Source organism: Panthera pardus, unplaced genomic scaffold (genome assembly GCF_024362965.1).
Source record: "Panthera pardus isolate Hobbes unplaced genomic scaffold, ASM2436296v1 HiC_scaffold_11, whole genome shotgun sequence".
NCBI classification, from domain to species: domain Eukaryota; kingdom Metazoa; phylum Chordata; class Mammalia; order Carnivora; family Felidae; genus Panthera; species Panthera pardus.
The window spans coordinates 7,956,616-7,972,537 of record NW_026526666.1 but is presented as its reverse complement, the minus strand read 5'-3'; the positions used below and the strand labels follow the sequence as shown (position 1 = coordinate 7,972,537).

The 15,922-nt window shown below is 49.7% G+C and overlaps 1 protein-coding gene across 15 annotated transcripts in view; it reads left to right on the top strand.

Moving 5' to 3' along the window:
* The window catches only part of MAB21L3 (mab-21 like 3), a 115,263-nt gene that overhangs the window by 59,212 nt on the left and 40,129 nt on the right, over window positions 1–15,922 (top strand). For 10 of the 15 annotated variants that reach the window (XM_053890822.1, XM_053890861.1, XM_019457957.2 and 7 more), the window contains 4 exons: window positions 325–616; window positions 3,830–4,008; window positions 4,499–4,693; window positions 9,632–12,381. In XM_053890822.1, the coding sequence (XP_053746797.1) occupies window positions 325–616; window positions 3,830–4,008; window positions 4,499–4,693; window positions 9,632–9,865 (900 nt within the window). In that variant the 3' untranslated portion in view covers window positions 9,866–12,381. Of the gene's footprint in view, window positions 1–324; window positions 617–3,829; window positions 4,009–4,498; window positions 4,694–9,631; window positions 12,382–12,738; window positions 13,077–15,922 lie in introns of those variants that run through there. The other 5 variants (XR_008417900.1, XM_053890845.1, XM_053890850.1 and 2 more) reach the window with 3 other exon arrangements.

Genomic DNA, 15,922 nt, shown 5'->3' with positions numbered 1-15,922 from the left:
CTATTTGTATTCCCTGCTTTCTCTTCTCCCCCGGACTTTAGGTGCCCTCTGGGGTTGCAAGTCAGGCTCACTCTTTTCCTTGAAGTTTCCTGACACCCAGGACTAGCGAGTCCACTTGCCCTCCCGAGGCATCACGGTGGTTAGTGGCACAACAAGGACGGACGCCTCCTGGGACGAACAGGTGCAGCTCTCTGTCCGTCTCGGCACGTTGCTGAGGGTCGAGTAGTTCACCGAGCTGCCCGGTTCGACAGGACGGCTCCCTGAGGATTTCTGCGACCTCCTGAGTCTGTGAACTCACACTTCTCTCTCCCTTCTCCACCCCAGGTTTTGGCCCCCAGCCAGTTCCTCGTCACGGTCCCGGTGAAGGGCCTGGTGGGGTACAGGGAGGCCAGGGAGCAGCGCTGGCGATACTACACCCTGCGGGGCACCAGGCTCCCCTGTCCCTTGCAGGACCCAGAGGGCCTGCGGCAGTGGCTGGAGGCGGAGCAGTTCATGAAGAGCCAGTGGCAGTGGCATGAGGCAGACGTGAACATTGAGGGAGATATTGTGCCTGCCAAGGTGCTCCAGGTATTCCGGAAGCTGGTAGAAAACGCAATTGGAACCTGTCATCTCTCAGGTGAGCAGATCGAGAAAAGTACAAGAGCAGTTTCTGGCATTTCCCATTTGCCTCTAGAAATCCTCTGCGTTGGTGGGTGTTAACCTGAAGCCCATGCCCCTAAAGTGAGACCATAATCGTGTGCTCCTAACATCTGTTCGATCCTCACAGTAGAAATTGGCTCTTTTTTCCGCTGTGACGCACCAAAGAATGGAATCCATACAACATCTGCTTAGATTTAAGTGGTTTCCTGCCCTGGCATAGCTATGATGGGCTTTGAGTTATGCACCCTTTCCTGGATGTTAATTTAAAAACGTGGGTACTATTTTTATGTTTATTTTTGAGAGAGAGGAGAGTGACAGAGCGTGAGCAGGGGAGGGGCAGAGAGAGAGGGACACAGAATCCAAAGGAGGCTCCAGGCTCTGAGCTGTCAGCACAGAGCCCGACACGGGGCTCGAACTCACAGACTGTGAGATCGTGACCTGAGCCGAAGTCAGACGCTTAACCGACTGAGCCACCCAGATGCTCCATAAACATGGATACACTTTTTAAAAAGCAAATTCCTCACAAACCACAGACCTTTGTTATTAGCACATTTCTACAACACCCTCCAACTGACATGTTTTGTACCTCGGTGTTTTGAGATGCTACATTTGGAAACCACTGACTTGTGCCAAAACACAAAATTGAGAAGCCATAAAGGACTGATTAAATCTGACAATCCCCAAATCTTAAACTGTGTACCACCCTGTGGTATATGTGAACACACACGCACACACTGGGAAAAAATGGCTAACTCCCTTAATTATAAAAGAATATTTATAAACCAAGAAGAAAAAAATATGAGTAGACCAGTAGAAATAGTGACCAAAAAACAATGACCCCGAGAAAAAGAATATAAACAAGTACTAGTATAAAAGAGGGAAAACATGTTCCATCGAACATATATTTCGAGCAGTGCGCATTAAAACACCTCATAGGTTGACGGAGATGTGTGATTGTGCTCGGTGTAGGGGTGAGTGTGGTGCAACCGGCCTTTGCACGCATTGCTCCTAGAAGTGTAAGTTGTTGCCTCCCTTGTAAAGGGCGATTATAGTCTGTTTTCATTTTTATAATGTGCTTAACTTGACAACCCAACAATTCCAGTTCTAGAAATACATTCCTACACATAAAAGAGAAACAGGTAGGGACGCCTGGGTGGCTCAGTCGGTTAAGCGTCCGACTTTGGCTCAGGTCATGATCTCACAGTCTGTGAGTTCGAGCCCCGCGTCAGGCTCTGTGCTGACAGCTCAGAGCCTGGAGCCTGCTTCAGATTCTGTGTACCCACCCCCGCCCCCTCCCCCACTCACACTGTGTCTCTGTCTCTCTCTCAAAAATAAATAAACATTAAAACAATTTTTTTTGAAAGAGAAATATGTACAAGGGTATTCACTGCCATGGGCTTTGTAATAGTAAGTAACTAGAAATAATGTCAATTACAAGGGGAAGTTGACTAAATAAATTATGCTACCTCTGCCTCTTGGGCCACTGCGCAGCCTTTAAGAAGAGTGGGGTACATTCGTGTATGTGTGCACAGAGCTGTGAAAAATCTTTGTGCTGGATAATGAAGGGAGAAACCACAGTGCCGAACAATGTGCACTCCCACGTGTGGAGAAAGAGACGGATCTGAATGTGCGTTTGCTTGTCTACACAGAACCATTCTGGAAGGTTCCCTAATGGAACTGGCACACGTTTAATGGATTTTCACCACGTGTAGGATGCTTTCATGGAAAATGCGATGCGCCTAGCAGACTTGTAGAGTAAGAGTGAATTTTCTACCTGTTTGACAGATGAGAACACTGAGGTTGAGAGAGATGAGGTCACACGGCAAGGAAGCAGAACCAGGCAGGAGCAGGGTGTGGGTGAGGCAGGCTGGCCCAGCATGCGCTAACCTCTTACCTCTGCAACACTGGTAACAGTGCAAGGGCAAGTGAGAGATTCAAACCGGGGCAGGCTGATGAGATGCTTTCAGGAAATGATGCCAAGGTGCCAGACGTCGCTGTGTTCCTGTCTGGACAGCTCTGATGATATGCAGACAATAAGCTCTTTATCACACCCCAGCCAAGGAGAGGGACGTTATCCTTTTGAACAGCCCGACACAATTAGTGAGGGAGTTCCATTTTCCTCTCTGAGCGAAGAAGAGAACAATAATAGATCCCGATTCAAGACCGCTCATCCTTATCTGTAATGAGGGCAGACAGACAAACAAAACCACTGCGTATCTTTTGAAAGAAGGGAGAACGGATTAGCAGTGAGTCCTCCTATAGGAGCTGGAAGAGGCTACCAGATGCCTTTTTTTTCTCTCCCTCTGTCTGCCTGGTTGGAAGAGGCAGTGGGGGCCTGTTTCCACTCCTTCGACCATTTAAGCCAATGGCTATGAACACTTTGAAGTATTTTATAACTACAAGGGCTCAGGATGACAAATACATCTGAGGCTAGACTGGCTTAATGATGGGGGTACAAAGCCATGCCGTCTGAGAGACTGGGAGTCAGGTGAGAGGTGGGTTCAGCCGAACCCCACCAGAGGCAGGTCAAGGAGTAAGGGGACTGGAGGCTGTCCTCAGCAAGGTCAGGACATCTGGATGAAATGGAGGGGGCATGGAAGAATGGTTGGATTTCATTTTTACCAGCAAATACTACGTCTTTTCTTTGTCTTCTGTGTCTCTTTTCTTTAGTTGAGCCTTCTGAAAAGAATTTATTAATTTTTTATTTTATTTTTGAGAGAGAGAGAGAGAGAGAGTGCAAGCAGGGGAGAGGCAGAGAGAGAGAGGGAGACACAGAATCCGAAGCAAGTTCCAGGCTCTGATCTGTCACCACAGAGCCCGATGCGGGGCTCGAACTCACAGACTGTGAGATCATGACCTGAGCTGAAGTCGGACGTTTAACCGACTGAGCCACCCAGGCGCCTCAAGAATCTATTAATTTAAAAGAAAAGGTACCACAAAAACCTTGGGGGTGGGGGAGGAAGGACAAAGAAACACTCACTAACAATGAGATTTTCTAGCAACGTTTCTATCAATATTTACTCAGCTAATTGTCTAGTGTTGACATAAACACCCCACCCTTGGAAGGCTCCTGACGCTTGAAAGTTGCCCCACCAGTTGCGATCAGGTGGTCAGACCCGCCGCCCCCAAATTCCTTCTTGGAATGAGCCAGGCTTTCTCTTCTCATCGCCTCCTTGTCATTTCCCACCAGGTAAGGTCAGCATGCTGACGCAGCTCTCAGCAGTTTGGGTTGCCGTGGAAACCTCCACATGTCAGGTGGAGCTAGAGCTGGTCCCCACGGTGGAGATCCCTACCGTCTGGCCCGAGAAAGCTCGCTGGCCTCCCTGTCTGAAGCGCTGGCCTTCCCGACAACGAGTGGAGTGTATCAAGGTATTGGGGAGCCGGGGCCCCACTCGCCAGAGCTGGGGGCTCACAGCTTAGCCGCCCACAGCATCACTGACTGTTAACCAGCTCTGGAAGGAAACAGGAGGTGTCACGAGATCAGTGGTGCTCCAGGTGTGGGTCGCAGAATCTGAGAGCCTGCTAGGAATGCAGATTCCCGGGCCTGCCCCGGACTGAGGCTTGCTGGGCGGGGCCCTGCAATCTGTGGTGTAAGAAGCTCCTCAGGTGATTCTGGTTCGGGCTTAACTTGGAGAACCAGTTGAAAGTGGGCCCAGCCTCTGCCATTCACTGCACTCCGGGAAGGGGGCTTGTCCCGAGGCTCCTTCCGCGTCCCCCACGTAGGAGGTAGAGCCTGCCTGCTGGCAGGTCCCGTGCCCCCCCACCCCCCGCCCCAGAGTAGCGGATGGCTTCAGAGAGGGCTTTCTGCTGCGGTGAGCACCGTCCTTCTCATTTTCCTGATGGTTTTCTCTCTCCCCAGTCTTTTGGGTTTGCCTTGTTGGCCTGTTCAAATTATCACTGGCAGCAGAGTTTCCTGCAGGCTGAGCAGGTGCTGCTAGACCAGCTGGATGAGGACGGGGGCTGCCGCAGGAAGTGCTTCCAGGCCCTGAGGCAGATGAAGGAGGACGTCTGGTGTCCGGGAAAGAGGCCTGTCGTCACGTCCCACCATCTGCAGGTGAGTGGGCACGCACGAATTTGGGCGGGTCCTCTCCGTATGCCCTGCAGGGCCCGGCCGGAGCCACTCACGATGGCTGTGTGTGTGTGTGTGCACACGACGAATTTAGAAGACCCTAGTGTCCATAGTTGCCATCTCAAAGTTACTGCTCACTACCGAGATGTGTAAACCCGAGCTGTATGTGTGCCCGCCGCAGCCCTGCCCAGGCTGAATGGCCTCCGCCTCCTCCCTGCCCTCCCCTTCTTGCCCTCTTTCCTTTTCTTGCTTTTTGCCCTTTTGAGATTTTCTTCTCTCTCCATCTCTCCCCTCGACTTACTTCACGCAACAAACCAGCGCGATGCACCAGAAACTTGGCTGGGGTTCAGCATTGATTTACTCAAAGCCTCCGCCTTTGAGAAACCCACGGTCTGTTGAAGTCTTGCAAATTGCTTGAACCTCAGATGGATTCGAGGTTTCCCTGGTGTGAGGACTCCCTCAGTCCCCACAGGTGCGGCCACCGGTGCTCCGATGCCCGCCGCGCAGAGGGGGAACTGGGAAATGGTGAGGTTGCCACGTGAGCATTGCCACAGACCCGAACTGCCAGGTTCCAAATCAGCCTGCAGGGGTTTCCCTAAACCCTACGGCACCTGCCTCCCCTCGCCCCCAAACCCAACATTCATGAATGCCCTTCCTCGCTCACCCAGCAAATGTTTATTGAGGTTACTATGGGCCACACCTGCCCCAGCACCTGCTGTGTGCTCCACAAGCACAAGATGAGCAAACACAGAAGTGGTTCCTGCTCCCATGGAGCTTATGGTTTAGCGGGGCAGACAGACATTTGTCAGATGGTCCTCCAGGTGCATGTGGCCTCACACAGCACGGGGAGCATCAGAGAGGACGGGAGCATCAGAGAGGACGGGAGCATCATTCCGTGAGGGATCAGAGCAGCAGAGCCTGACCTGGGCTGCGAGATCGGGGCTGGTGGGGGCGGGGTCCCCCCCTGGGGAGGTGACTTTCACACTCTCAGCTCCTCTTTTGCAAATTTCCAACCGTACACCGTGAACTGGACGTTCATGGAACAGGCTGTGTGGCACACTGAGGTTGGGAGAAGGCAGACTTAGAGACAGCACAGCCCGAGCCTAGCTAGCGTCTGTCCGGGAGCTTTGTCCGTTCTCCCTGCCCTTCGACAAGGTGAGCACAGGTCCTGTGTGTGTGTGTGTCTTCCTTGCACGCTCCTGCTGTGCCCCTTGGCATTCAGTGGACCTCCATCTTCTGCCCCTGTGTTGGGGTCAGAGCTTCTGACCCCAGCTCCAATGTAAGCTATTTAAGGGCAACTACTCTCCCAATGTGGTGTACCTAGTAGTTGCTCAGTAAATACTTGTTGGGCGAATGAATGAATGCCTTCACATTCTATTGAGTTTCCCCCCCTCCCCCCGAAATCAGTAGTCTTTGCTTTGCTTTCATATCTTCCCTAATAACCTGTCTCTCTTGACCTGCCCAAGACTCTGTTAATATCTCATTTGCACACAGCTGTGCCTCTCTCTGGAATCTCAACATTCTCAGCACCGAGCACATTCCCCTAAAAACACTCACCTGTTCTCCTGGATCGAGGACATGCGCTTCCTGAAGGTAGTCTAGTTCATTCTGCCGGTTTAGCTTCTTTCCTCCTGGCCTTTCTACAGGCCACACTAGCAAGAGCCAGAGCTGAGCCGCAAACTCCATTCTATCTCCTATTGAAGCTCCTAATCTTAACCACTGACTTCATTGCCTCACAATTAAGATGGATGGAAACACATTAAGTGACATGAATATTTTAGACGAGATTGAATAGGGCCACCACGGGCCTCCTGGCCCTTGACTGCGGTCAAAACTGCATTACGTTTGAAGATTTACTTTTATTCCAGTGGCTTCTCAATCACTAGAGGATTTTAGGGCAACTCCTTAAAGGTGCTCTGTTTCAGTTCTCCCGAGCTCACCTCCAAGGCACAGGATTGTGCCCTCTCAAGAACGGGCATTGTAAAGGGGGGTTATTTGTTGAGAAGGGCAGGAAGGACAAAAACAGTCCTAACTGCCTGTTCTTCTAGTCTCCCACTGTGGCCCAAGGGCAGGATGCCCTCACATTTAGACATTGGGATGGGCTTGGCTGGTGACAGTGTGGTGTTAGACACCATCCAGATGATGGCTTGAGTGGGCGGGATCCTTGCCAAGCCTTCAGCCTGGGGAAAACAGAAGAGACTGGTTGCAAAACAGCATCAGGAAGGTCGTGCCACTTATTGTCACCCCACCTTCAGCCTAACACTGTCTGATGAGTGTCTCACCTCCTCCCCAAAGTGGCTCTTTCCCGAGCAACTCCATGTGAACAAGAGCTTATCCTTCTGTGGCTTATTTGTTCCTAAAACCCACTCAAAGGCACAGGGGCTTGATTATAAGAGGCTTACCTGTTTTGGTTTGTTTAGGGAGATAAATGCTTAACTACAAGAGGCACGAAAACACTTTTTTGTATCTAGGTTATCTTTTTTTTTTATGTTTCTTTATTTTTGAGAGAGAGACAGAGTGCAAGCTGAGGAGGGGCAGAGAGAGAGCGAGAGAAGGAGACACAGAATCCAAAGCAGGCTCCAGGCTCCAGGCTCCAGGCTCCAGGCTCCGAGCTGTCAGCACAGAGCCCGATGTGGGGCTCAAACTCCTGAACCGCGAGATGATGCCCTGAGCCAAAGTCGGATGCTTAATCGGCTGAGCCGCCAGGTGCCCCAAACTATTCTGTATCTAGGTTATCTTGACTAGCATGATATCCTCTCCGACTCGTTTACTTTGCACGATGTGCTCTAAATCAAAACACACTCAGTGTCTTGCTGTGAACCCAAAACGGCTCTTTTCTTTCTTAGTCAAGGCTGTATTTTAAAAATGTTCAACATCTAAATCATAACATTGCTTATTTCACTCAGTCAATAAGCGTTTATTGACTGCCTTCCATGGACCAGCTCCTCTGCTGGGTGCTAGTGATGTAACAGAAATTAAAATAGGTATCGCTGTCTTCTTTGATGGAGTTTACAGTCTAGCAGGGAATCACATTAATGAATACAGAGACGGCTACTCCTGTGATCACTGGTGCTTATGGGAAGTGCGGGACGAAGAGAGTGTTTAATGGTATTGTAGGGAAATTTGATCTGACAGGTGAGTTTCCCGGACATACTAGGGAAGGAAGTGTGCTCCACACAGAAGTCAGATATAAAAGAAGTCACCCTGTGGTAGAAGAGGGGGGCCAGTGGGGCTGGAAGGAGAGAACAAGGGAGGACGAGGGTAAGATGAGGCTGGGAAGGAAGGTAGGGAGCAAACCTCACAAACCAAACCATGTTAAGGATTGTGGTTTTTCATTGCCCAATGGTGGGAAGTCTTTGAAGTGTTTCTTTTTTGTTGTTGTTTATTTATTGCGAGGGGGAGAGGGAGAGAGAGTGCATGTGCATGCAAGCAGGGGAGAGGCAGAGAGAATCCCAAGCAGGCCTCACGCTGTCCATGCAGAGCCTGATGTGGGGCTCGAACTCCTGAACCATGAGGTCATGACCTGAGCCTGAATCGAGAGTTACACACTTAACCAACGGAGCCACCCAGGCGGCCCTAAAGTATTTCAGACACGAAGAAACATAGATTTATACTCAAAAAGATCACGTTGGCCGCAGCATGGTGGTGACAGACTGGGGACAAGAATAGGGGCAGAGGCCCAGGTGAGATGGGAGAGGAAGAAAACAGTGGAGATGAACATACATGGTTAGATGAGAGAAACACTTTGGAGGCACTGGCAGAACTTGATGAGGGTGGTGAGGGAGGGGTGACTCCCGGGTTGAGTCTTGCCTGACTGGCTGGATAAGGAAGTCTGGAAACACACCAGGTTTGTGGGGAGAAGGGTCGTGAGTCCGGCTGGGACATGTTGGTGGCGATAACTTTCAGATTCCCAAGAGATACCAGGAGAGGAGGTCAGAGAAGTCTGGCCTGGGAAGAGAAATTGTGAGTGACCTCTATTTGTTCGGTGGGGGTTCTAGCTGCTGAGGAAGGAAGGAAAAGAGACCAAGAGAAAAAGAGGGTATGGAACGGAGCCTCCAAAACTCCATCACTGGGAAGTAGAGAAAGCAGATAGTGTGCCAAGGGGTAGCCGTGGTGCCTGGAGAAACGTAGAGAGCCCAGAAGCTTGGAAACCCAGTGAGAGAGAACCCCATTGAGAAGCCCCAGTGAGAGAACCCCATTCTGCTGGGCAAGGCCTGTTGGACTTGGACTTAGCAACATGGAGACCACGGGCCCTGAGGACCGATGGCAGAAAAATCCATACTGCAGTGGATCGAGATGGCAGTCAGCGGAGAGGAAATGACGACAGATAATTGAGAGGATTCTTTTGAGAAGCCTTCACTTGCCAAGATGTGAGAGGTTAGGAGGCAGACGTGGCCCTGGGGCAAGGAGTGGGGGAGGAGACTTTAGAATAATTTCAAGAGCCAGCAGAGGAAGGGCAAGGGCAGGAAAGAGGGAAGTCCGTCGCAGCCAGCTCCCAGAAGGAGAGATCCCAAGCCCTGTTTGGGGGTTCCCCTGGCCAGGCGGGGTGGTCAAAGCAGAGAGCGAGAGAGGAAGATGCTCATATAGGCGGACTGTTTTGCTGCCGTGAGGGTTTCCATCTTCCTTGTAAAGTAGTAGGCAAAGGCATCCGCCAGGAGTGGGGAAATTGCAGATCTAAGGAGAGTGGTGGTAACTGGGAATACCAGTGGTGAGAGAAACAATGATCAAAGAGGCGCAGGGGACCTGCAGGGCGAGGCCGAGAACCCACCCGAGGGTGGGGATAGTGAAATCATGGCGGAGCCAACTTGTCCTGGGTGACTCCCTTCTCCCTCCTTCCACGGCCGCGTGAGCCCGGTACCATTTCCGAAGACTTTCTCCTCCATTGCCCGGAACGATGTCTGACACCACCTCTTCCTTCCGTAGACGGTGCTCTTTTGGACTTGTGAGAAATACCCCCACCCGAAGGACTGGCAGGTGTTCAGCAAAGCGTTCCTGCGCCTGGTGAGGAAGCTGCACAAGTGTGTGAGCCAGCACTTTCTGAAGCACTATTTCGTGCGCAAGAGCAACCTGCTCCAGCATGCCAGCTCGGGCGAACTGGACACCGTGGCCCAGAAACTGGCTCTCTTCCTGAAGAACCCCCAGATCGGCCTGCCCTGATGCTGCCCCTGCCTGGGAGGCTCTTGGACACTTTATCCTGGCTCGACCTCGTTCCCTGGAGGATCCTGCTCAGGAGAGAAGCAACGTGTGGCACAGGAGATGACATTGACCCACTAGCACTTAAGGGGGGAACACTGTACCCCAAGATGTCCAATCTCAGCTTCCCTAGACCCTAGAGCCAAGCAAGCATTTCAGCCCTCACGAGCTACCTCTCTTGGGGACAAGCTGTCATCAGGCTTCCCCAAGCCATCGATTCCGAGCTGCTGACAGCACTGGATGTGTTCTCCTTGCTCGGGCTCTGAGTGTCGGCCGGGGAGGATAGAGACAAGAACCCCTGGGGGGGGCCAGGCATCGGCCTGCGGCCCAGGACTGGTGCTCCGGCCCACTGACTGTGGGCTCATTACCTTTCCACTCGCAAATGCAGCTGTGAATGTACCTTTCTGAGCCTGCGGGGCTATGCTGGTGCCCTTACTAGAGGAGGGCACTGGGTCAACACAGAGTGTTAGTCATTGGTTGGTAGCCGGCGTTTGCCTGCTGTATCGGCACCAACACCGCTGACGGGGTGATTGTGTCTGATTGGTGGGCACACCTGCCCTGGCCTTCCTGCCCTCAGTTCTCCTGAACCGTACTTTGGGTCGTGTGGTTCTAGCTGCTTCCCTGGTGTTCTCTAAGAGGGGAGAGGGTGGTTTTGATGGCCAGTGTCGGCCAGAGGTGAAAGTTCAGCCCTGCTTGCTAGCCTGCTCCGGCCATTCCCCTTTTCTTGTGCCCGATGTTTTATATTCTTGGAATGGGCCCAGGATGATGACCTCCAAGAAATGGCTTGATGTCACCCACCTCTCAATACCTGCCTTTGCTCACCTCATTCGCTCACTCATTCATGGGTAGATACATGCTCCTTAGGCACTGGGAGTAGAGCGAGGAGCCAAATGGACAAAGGATGTACCCATTGGGGGACGGCACCTAATGTCAAAGACAGGAAGTGCACAACAGATAAATAAACACGATTATTACAAATGGTAGCAAGTGCCCTGAAGGAAACAAACAGAATATTGAAATAGAGCCACAGAGAGCTCCTCGAAGGATGAAAATGCAAACAGCTGAAGGGGAAGGGAAGCGGGGGGCAGGGCAGGCTTGGAGGGGCTGGAATGGGTCAGATCACTGAACCTTGTAAAGCTGGCAAGGAATCTGTATTTTATTCTAAAATCAAAGGCATGACAGTTGGCCTTTCCCAGAGCAGTAGGGTATGGTGATATGATTTGCATTTTGTTTATTTATTTATGACCTGCATTTTAAATGACCAGTCCAGTGACTGTATAAAGGGGGCGTAGGGTCCCACACAAGAGTTGAGGCATTGAAGGCCAGTAAGCCCACCCATATTGAATTTCACTGAGGTCCATGGGGCCACACATCCCATGTGGCACAAAGAATGGTTGGGGAGGTCAATGCTTTCTTCTGGTACTTGTTTATGCTTTTCAACTCAAGGGAATCCTTTATTACTCAGAACATTTCGCCCACTGAAATTTCTAAAAGCATGAACAACTGAGTTTTTTTAAAAAAAAGTCACATTGGAAAGTGAAATATTTTTACAAAAATACTCTAACCAAATGGTGGGTTCCCTGGGCTATCACATAGGAAATCATGATTTTAAACTGTTGGGGGAAAAAAAAATCCTTTCAAAGATATGATGAGTTGATAATTTTTGAAAATGTGAAATAATGAGCAAGCCAATGTTTTGTTAAGTCATCAAAACTTGCATTCAAAGTCCCATACTCTTGGGTCTTGGGACACATCATTTCTGAGAAGGTGGCAGATAATAACTTTTTTTTTTTTTTTAAATGATGAAAACAACTGAAGCAAGTTTTAAGCGAGCTGTATAATGCCAAGAAGTGGAAGTTGGCTGGACCACTGATTGGAAATGTGCACGTGGAGAGGAGTGGGACTGACATACTCCACGGTCTGATCCAGTAGGCTCTTCCCACCTCCCCGCATCTGTCTGTGGTCTTCGTAGGAAGCAGGGCGATCTGCGGACTCCCGACTGTTCCTCTGCTGGGCAGCAGAGGACAGTAGAGGACCGCATTTGGGAAGAGCCTCTTTCCCGCACATACCCCTCAGAGCCCAGTAGGTGGCACCCTCCTCAGACTGGGACTTAAATCTGGCTTCTGGGAGAAGGGTGGCCAGCCATCACAGTCCTTCTGCTTAAGGCTCAGGCTTTGAAAGGGAGCCTGGGAGAGAGTCGTCCCTCCTTTCTGTTTGTAGGCACAGAGCGCCTAGCTCTGAGAAGTCTGATGTTACTGATATTCTGATATGCTGATATATGTATACTGATAAGTCTGATATTATTCTGGTCAAGTTTTTGTTTGTTTGTTTGTTTTTATTCTCCAAAAGATTTTTCCTTTCATGTCCACTCTGGCCACAGGACTGTTTTATACTGCAGTGGTTGGTATTCAGCCATTTAAGTGACCTGCTTGCCCTTGCATCTCGCTGTCACACAACTGCCCTTAATAAGTTGTTCACCCCTCTCTGTATCTCCATGTTTTTATGGGCGTGGTTATGGGCTGGATTGCGTCCCCCCCCCACATGCATAAAATTCACGTACAGAAGCTCTCACCCCCAGTGCCTCAGAATGTGTCTGTATTTGGAGGTGGGGCCTTTAAAGAGGTGGTCAAGGGGCACCTGGGTGGCTCAGTCGGTTGAACGTCCGATTTCGGCTCAGGTCACCATCTCACGGTTCACAAGTTCTACCCCCACATCAGACTTGGTGCTGACAGTGTGAAGACTGTTGTCTCTCTCTCTCTCTCTCTCTCTGCCTCTCCCCTGCTCACACTCTCTCTCTCTCTCTCTCAAAAATAAATAAACATTAAAATTTTTAAAAGAGGTGATCAAGTTAAAATGAGGCCATTTGGGTGGGCCCTGGGCCATTAGGACTGATGTTCCTGTAAGAAGAGGAAGAGGCACTTGGGCAGGGGCACAGGGAGGAAAGGCCACCCGCGAGCCAGGGAGCGGAGCCTCTGGAGAAGACAATGTCGCCAGCACCTTGATCTTGGGTTTCCATTCTCCAGAACCGTGAGAAAATCATTTCCTGTTGTTTCAGCTATGCAGCCTGTGGTATTTTGGTACGGCCACCCTGGGAAGGCAGTACAAGCACGATGACAGAGTATGTGCCTCACTGCCTTGGTGAGGGGAATAAACAGAATAAAGGACATCAAAAGCTCGTTTAGTAATCTGGTGCGCCGTAGCTGTCGAATAAGCGGTTGGAGTCTTGGACAGCTACTCCCCAGGGCCGTGCCTCCACCGCTGCCTTTCTTGATAGTTCCCCCCACCCCATAGAGACATTCTTCATCAAGAAATCACAAACCATCATAGGGACAACGTGCGTGGCATCCCACCACGAGTTCCATAAACCCATCTTTTCCTTCCTCCCTCTTGCTGAGTAGAGGAAGTGTCTGAGGATTTCTCCACGTGCGGTGGAGCGATGCCAACCTGCCTTCTCGGGGACAGCTTTCCATTTATTGTGCGTAGCGTGCCCTTCTTCCTCTTACACCTGTCATTCCCCCTCTTAGCCTCTCTTCACTGCCCAGCTTCCTCTTCACACCTTCCTTCCTTCCTTCCTTCCTTCCTTCCTCCCTCCCTCCCTTCCTCCCTCCCTCCCTCTCTTCCTCCCTCCCTTCCTTCCTTCCTCTCTTCCTTCCTTCCTTCCTTCCTCTCTTCCTTCTTCTCTTTCTTTCTTTCTTCTTTCTTTGAAAGATATCACACAGGTGGGAGTTGAAAGTATCTAAAGAATAATAATAAAACAGATGCCAATATACTACCTAGGTGAAGAATAGCACTTGGCCAGTACTTTAGAATCCTAGGTGCCCGTTCTGTTCCCTAGCCCCCTCTCTCCCTGATTTTATGTGAGCCATTCAGCTGCTTTTCTTTACAGTTTGACTACCTGTCATATTTCATTGAACCTAAGCCCCTAACAGTTGTGAAGTGAATCATGATTTCACGTCCAAAAAGAAAAGGTGCTTTCATGATTGCAAATAATTGCAAATCACCACTGACTATCAGATGCGTCCTCATTTCTTTTAAAAAAAATGTTTATTTAGGGGCGCCTGGGTGGCGCAGTCGGTTAAGCATCCGACTTCAGCTCAGGTCACGATCTCACGGTCCGTGAGTTCGAGCCCCGCGTCGGGCTCTGGGCTGATGGCTCAGAGCCTGGAGCCTGCTTCCGATTCTGTATCTCCCTCTCTCTCTGCCCCTCCCCCATTCATGCTCTGTCTCTCTCTGTCTCAAAAATAAATAAACGTTAAAAAAAAAATGTTTATTTTGAGAGGGAGAAAGAGAGAGAATCCCAAGCAGGCTCTGTGCTGTCAGCACAGAGCCAGCTGCGGGGCTCAAACCCAGGAACCACGAGATCATGACCTGAGCCGAAATTAAGAGTCAACACTTGAGAGACTGAGCCCCCCAGGTGCCCCGTGCATCCCCATTGTTTTAGAGAGATTAAAATGTGAAAAAGTTGATTTTAGAGCCCACAAAATATGACTTGCGTGCACCTGCATGTCTCTTAGTTTTGCCTGTTTTCGAGTTTTATGTCAATGGAATCATCCCATGTGAAGTCTTCTGGGATTGGCTTTTGTCCACAGCGTGCTTCTGAGGCTCTTCCATGTGGGCGTGGGCAGCAGAGGTGTGTTCCTTCCCACTGTCATGGAATATTCCACAGCGAACCCCTGCCACTGTACGTATCTACGTTACTGTAGGTGCGCACCGGGTTGTTTCTAGCTTTAGTGATTGGAACTGCTTTTATACACATTCTTGTATGTGTCTTCTAATGCACTCAGGCCTTTTTAAAAAAATTTTTATTTTTATTTTTGAGAGAGAGAGACAGAACATGAGCAGGGGAGGGGCAGAGAGAGAGGGAGACACAGAATCCAAAGCAGGCTCCAGGCTCCGAGCTGTCAGCACAGAGCACGACGCAGGGCTCGAACTCACCAACTATGAGATCATGACCTGAGCTGAAGTCGGACGCTTAACCAACCGAGCCACCCAGGCATCCCTGAATGCACTCAGGTCTCTTAAGGGTATATACATAAGAGTGAATTCTCAGGTTCAAAGGATACACACACACACACACACATGCTTAAATTTGTGAAGTAATGTCAACATATTTTCTGAAGTGATAGCACCAATCTAAATTCTCCATGTTCATGTCGGTGAACTTACAGTGACTTTCTCCATTAGAATGGAACGCATTTTGTGTCTTGTGTAAGAAATCCTTCCTGTTTTTTAACGTCATGGAGATATGCTCCTGTGATGTCCTCTAAAATTTTACCGCTGTGCCTTTTTTCACCAGAGTTAGAAAACACTCTCTCTCTTTTTCCAGTCAATTCTCATGAAACTGGGATGATCTCTTTGCTTGGAACTTTAGTAAAACTCACGTAAAAAGCCAACTGGGCCTTGTGTTTTCTTTGTCAGAAGATTTGAAGCTATTAATTTTTCTTTTAGGGGTAAATGATATTCAGATTTTCTACTTCTTCCTGAGCTTCCTGTTAATTTACAGTTTACTAAGAATTCTCCCATTTCATCCAAGTGTTCAGATTTACTGGCAAAATAATTGTTCAGGGGCGCCTGGGTGGCGCAGTCGGTTAAGCGTCCGACTTCAGCCAGGTCACGATCTTGCGGTCTGTGAGTTCGAGCCCCGCGTCAGGCTCTGGGCTGATGGCTCGGAGCCTGGAGCCTGTTTCCGATTCTGTGTTTCCCTCTCTCTCTGCCCCTTCCCCGTTCATGCTCTGTCTCTCTCTGTCCCAAAAAAAAAAAAAAAAAAAAAAAAAAAAGTTGAAGAAAAAAAAAAATAATTGTTCATAATACTTAATTATCTATTTAAACTCTGATATATTTGTATTCTTTCTTGATGAGACTTATCGAGTAATTGTGTGTTTTGTTCATCTTTGTATGTTTTTCATTAATTTCTGCTCATAGCTTTCTTGCCCTCTACTTCCTTCAGGCTTACTCTAATGTTATTATTTTTTTTAACTTCTTAAATGCTTAGCTCAGAACTCCTCAGCGTGTCTTCTTTTC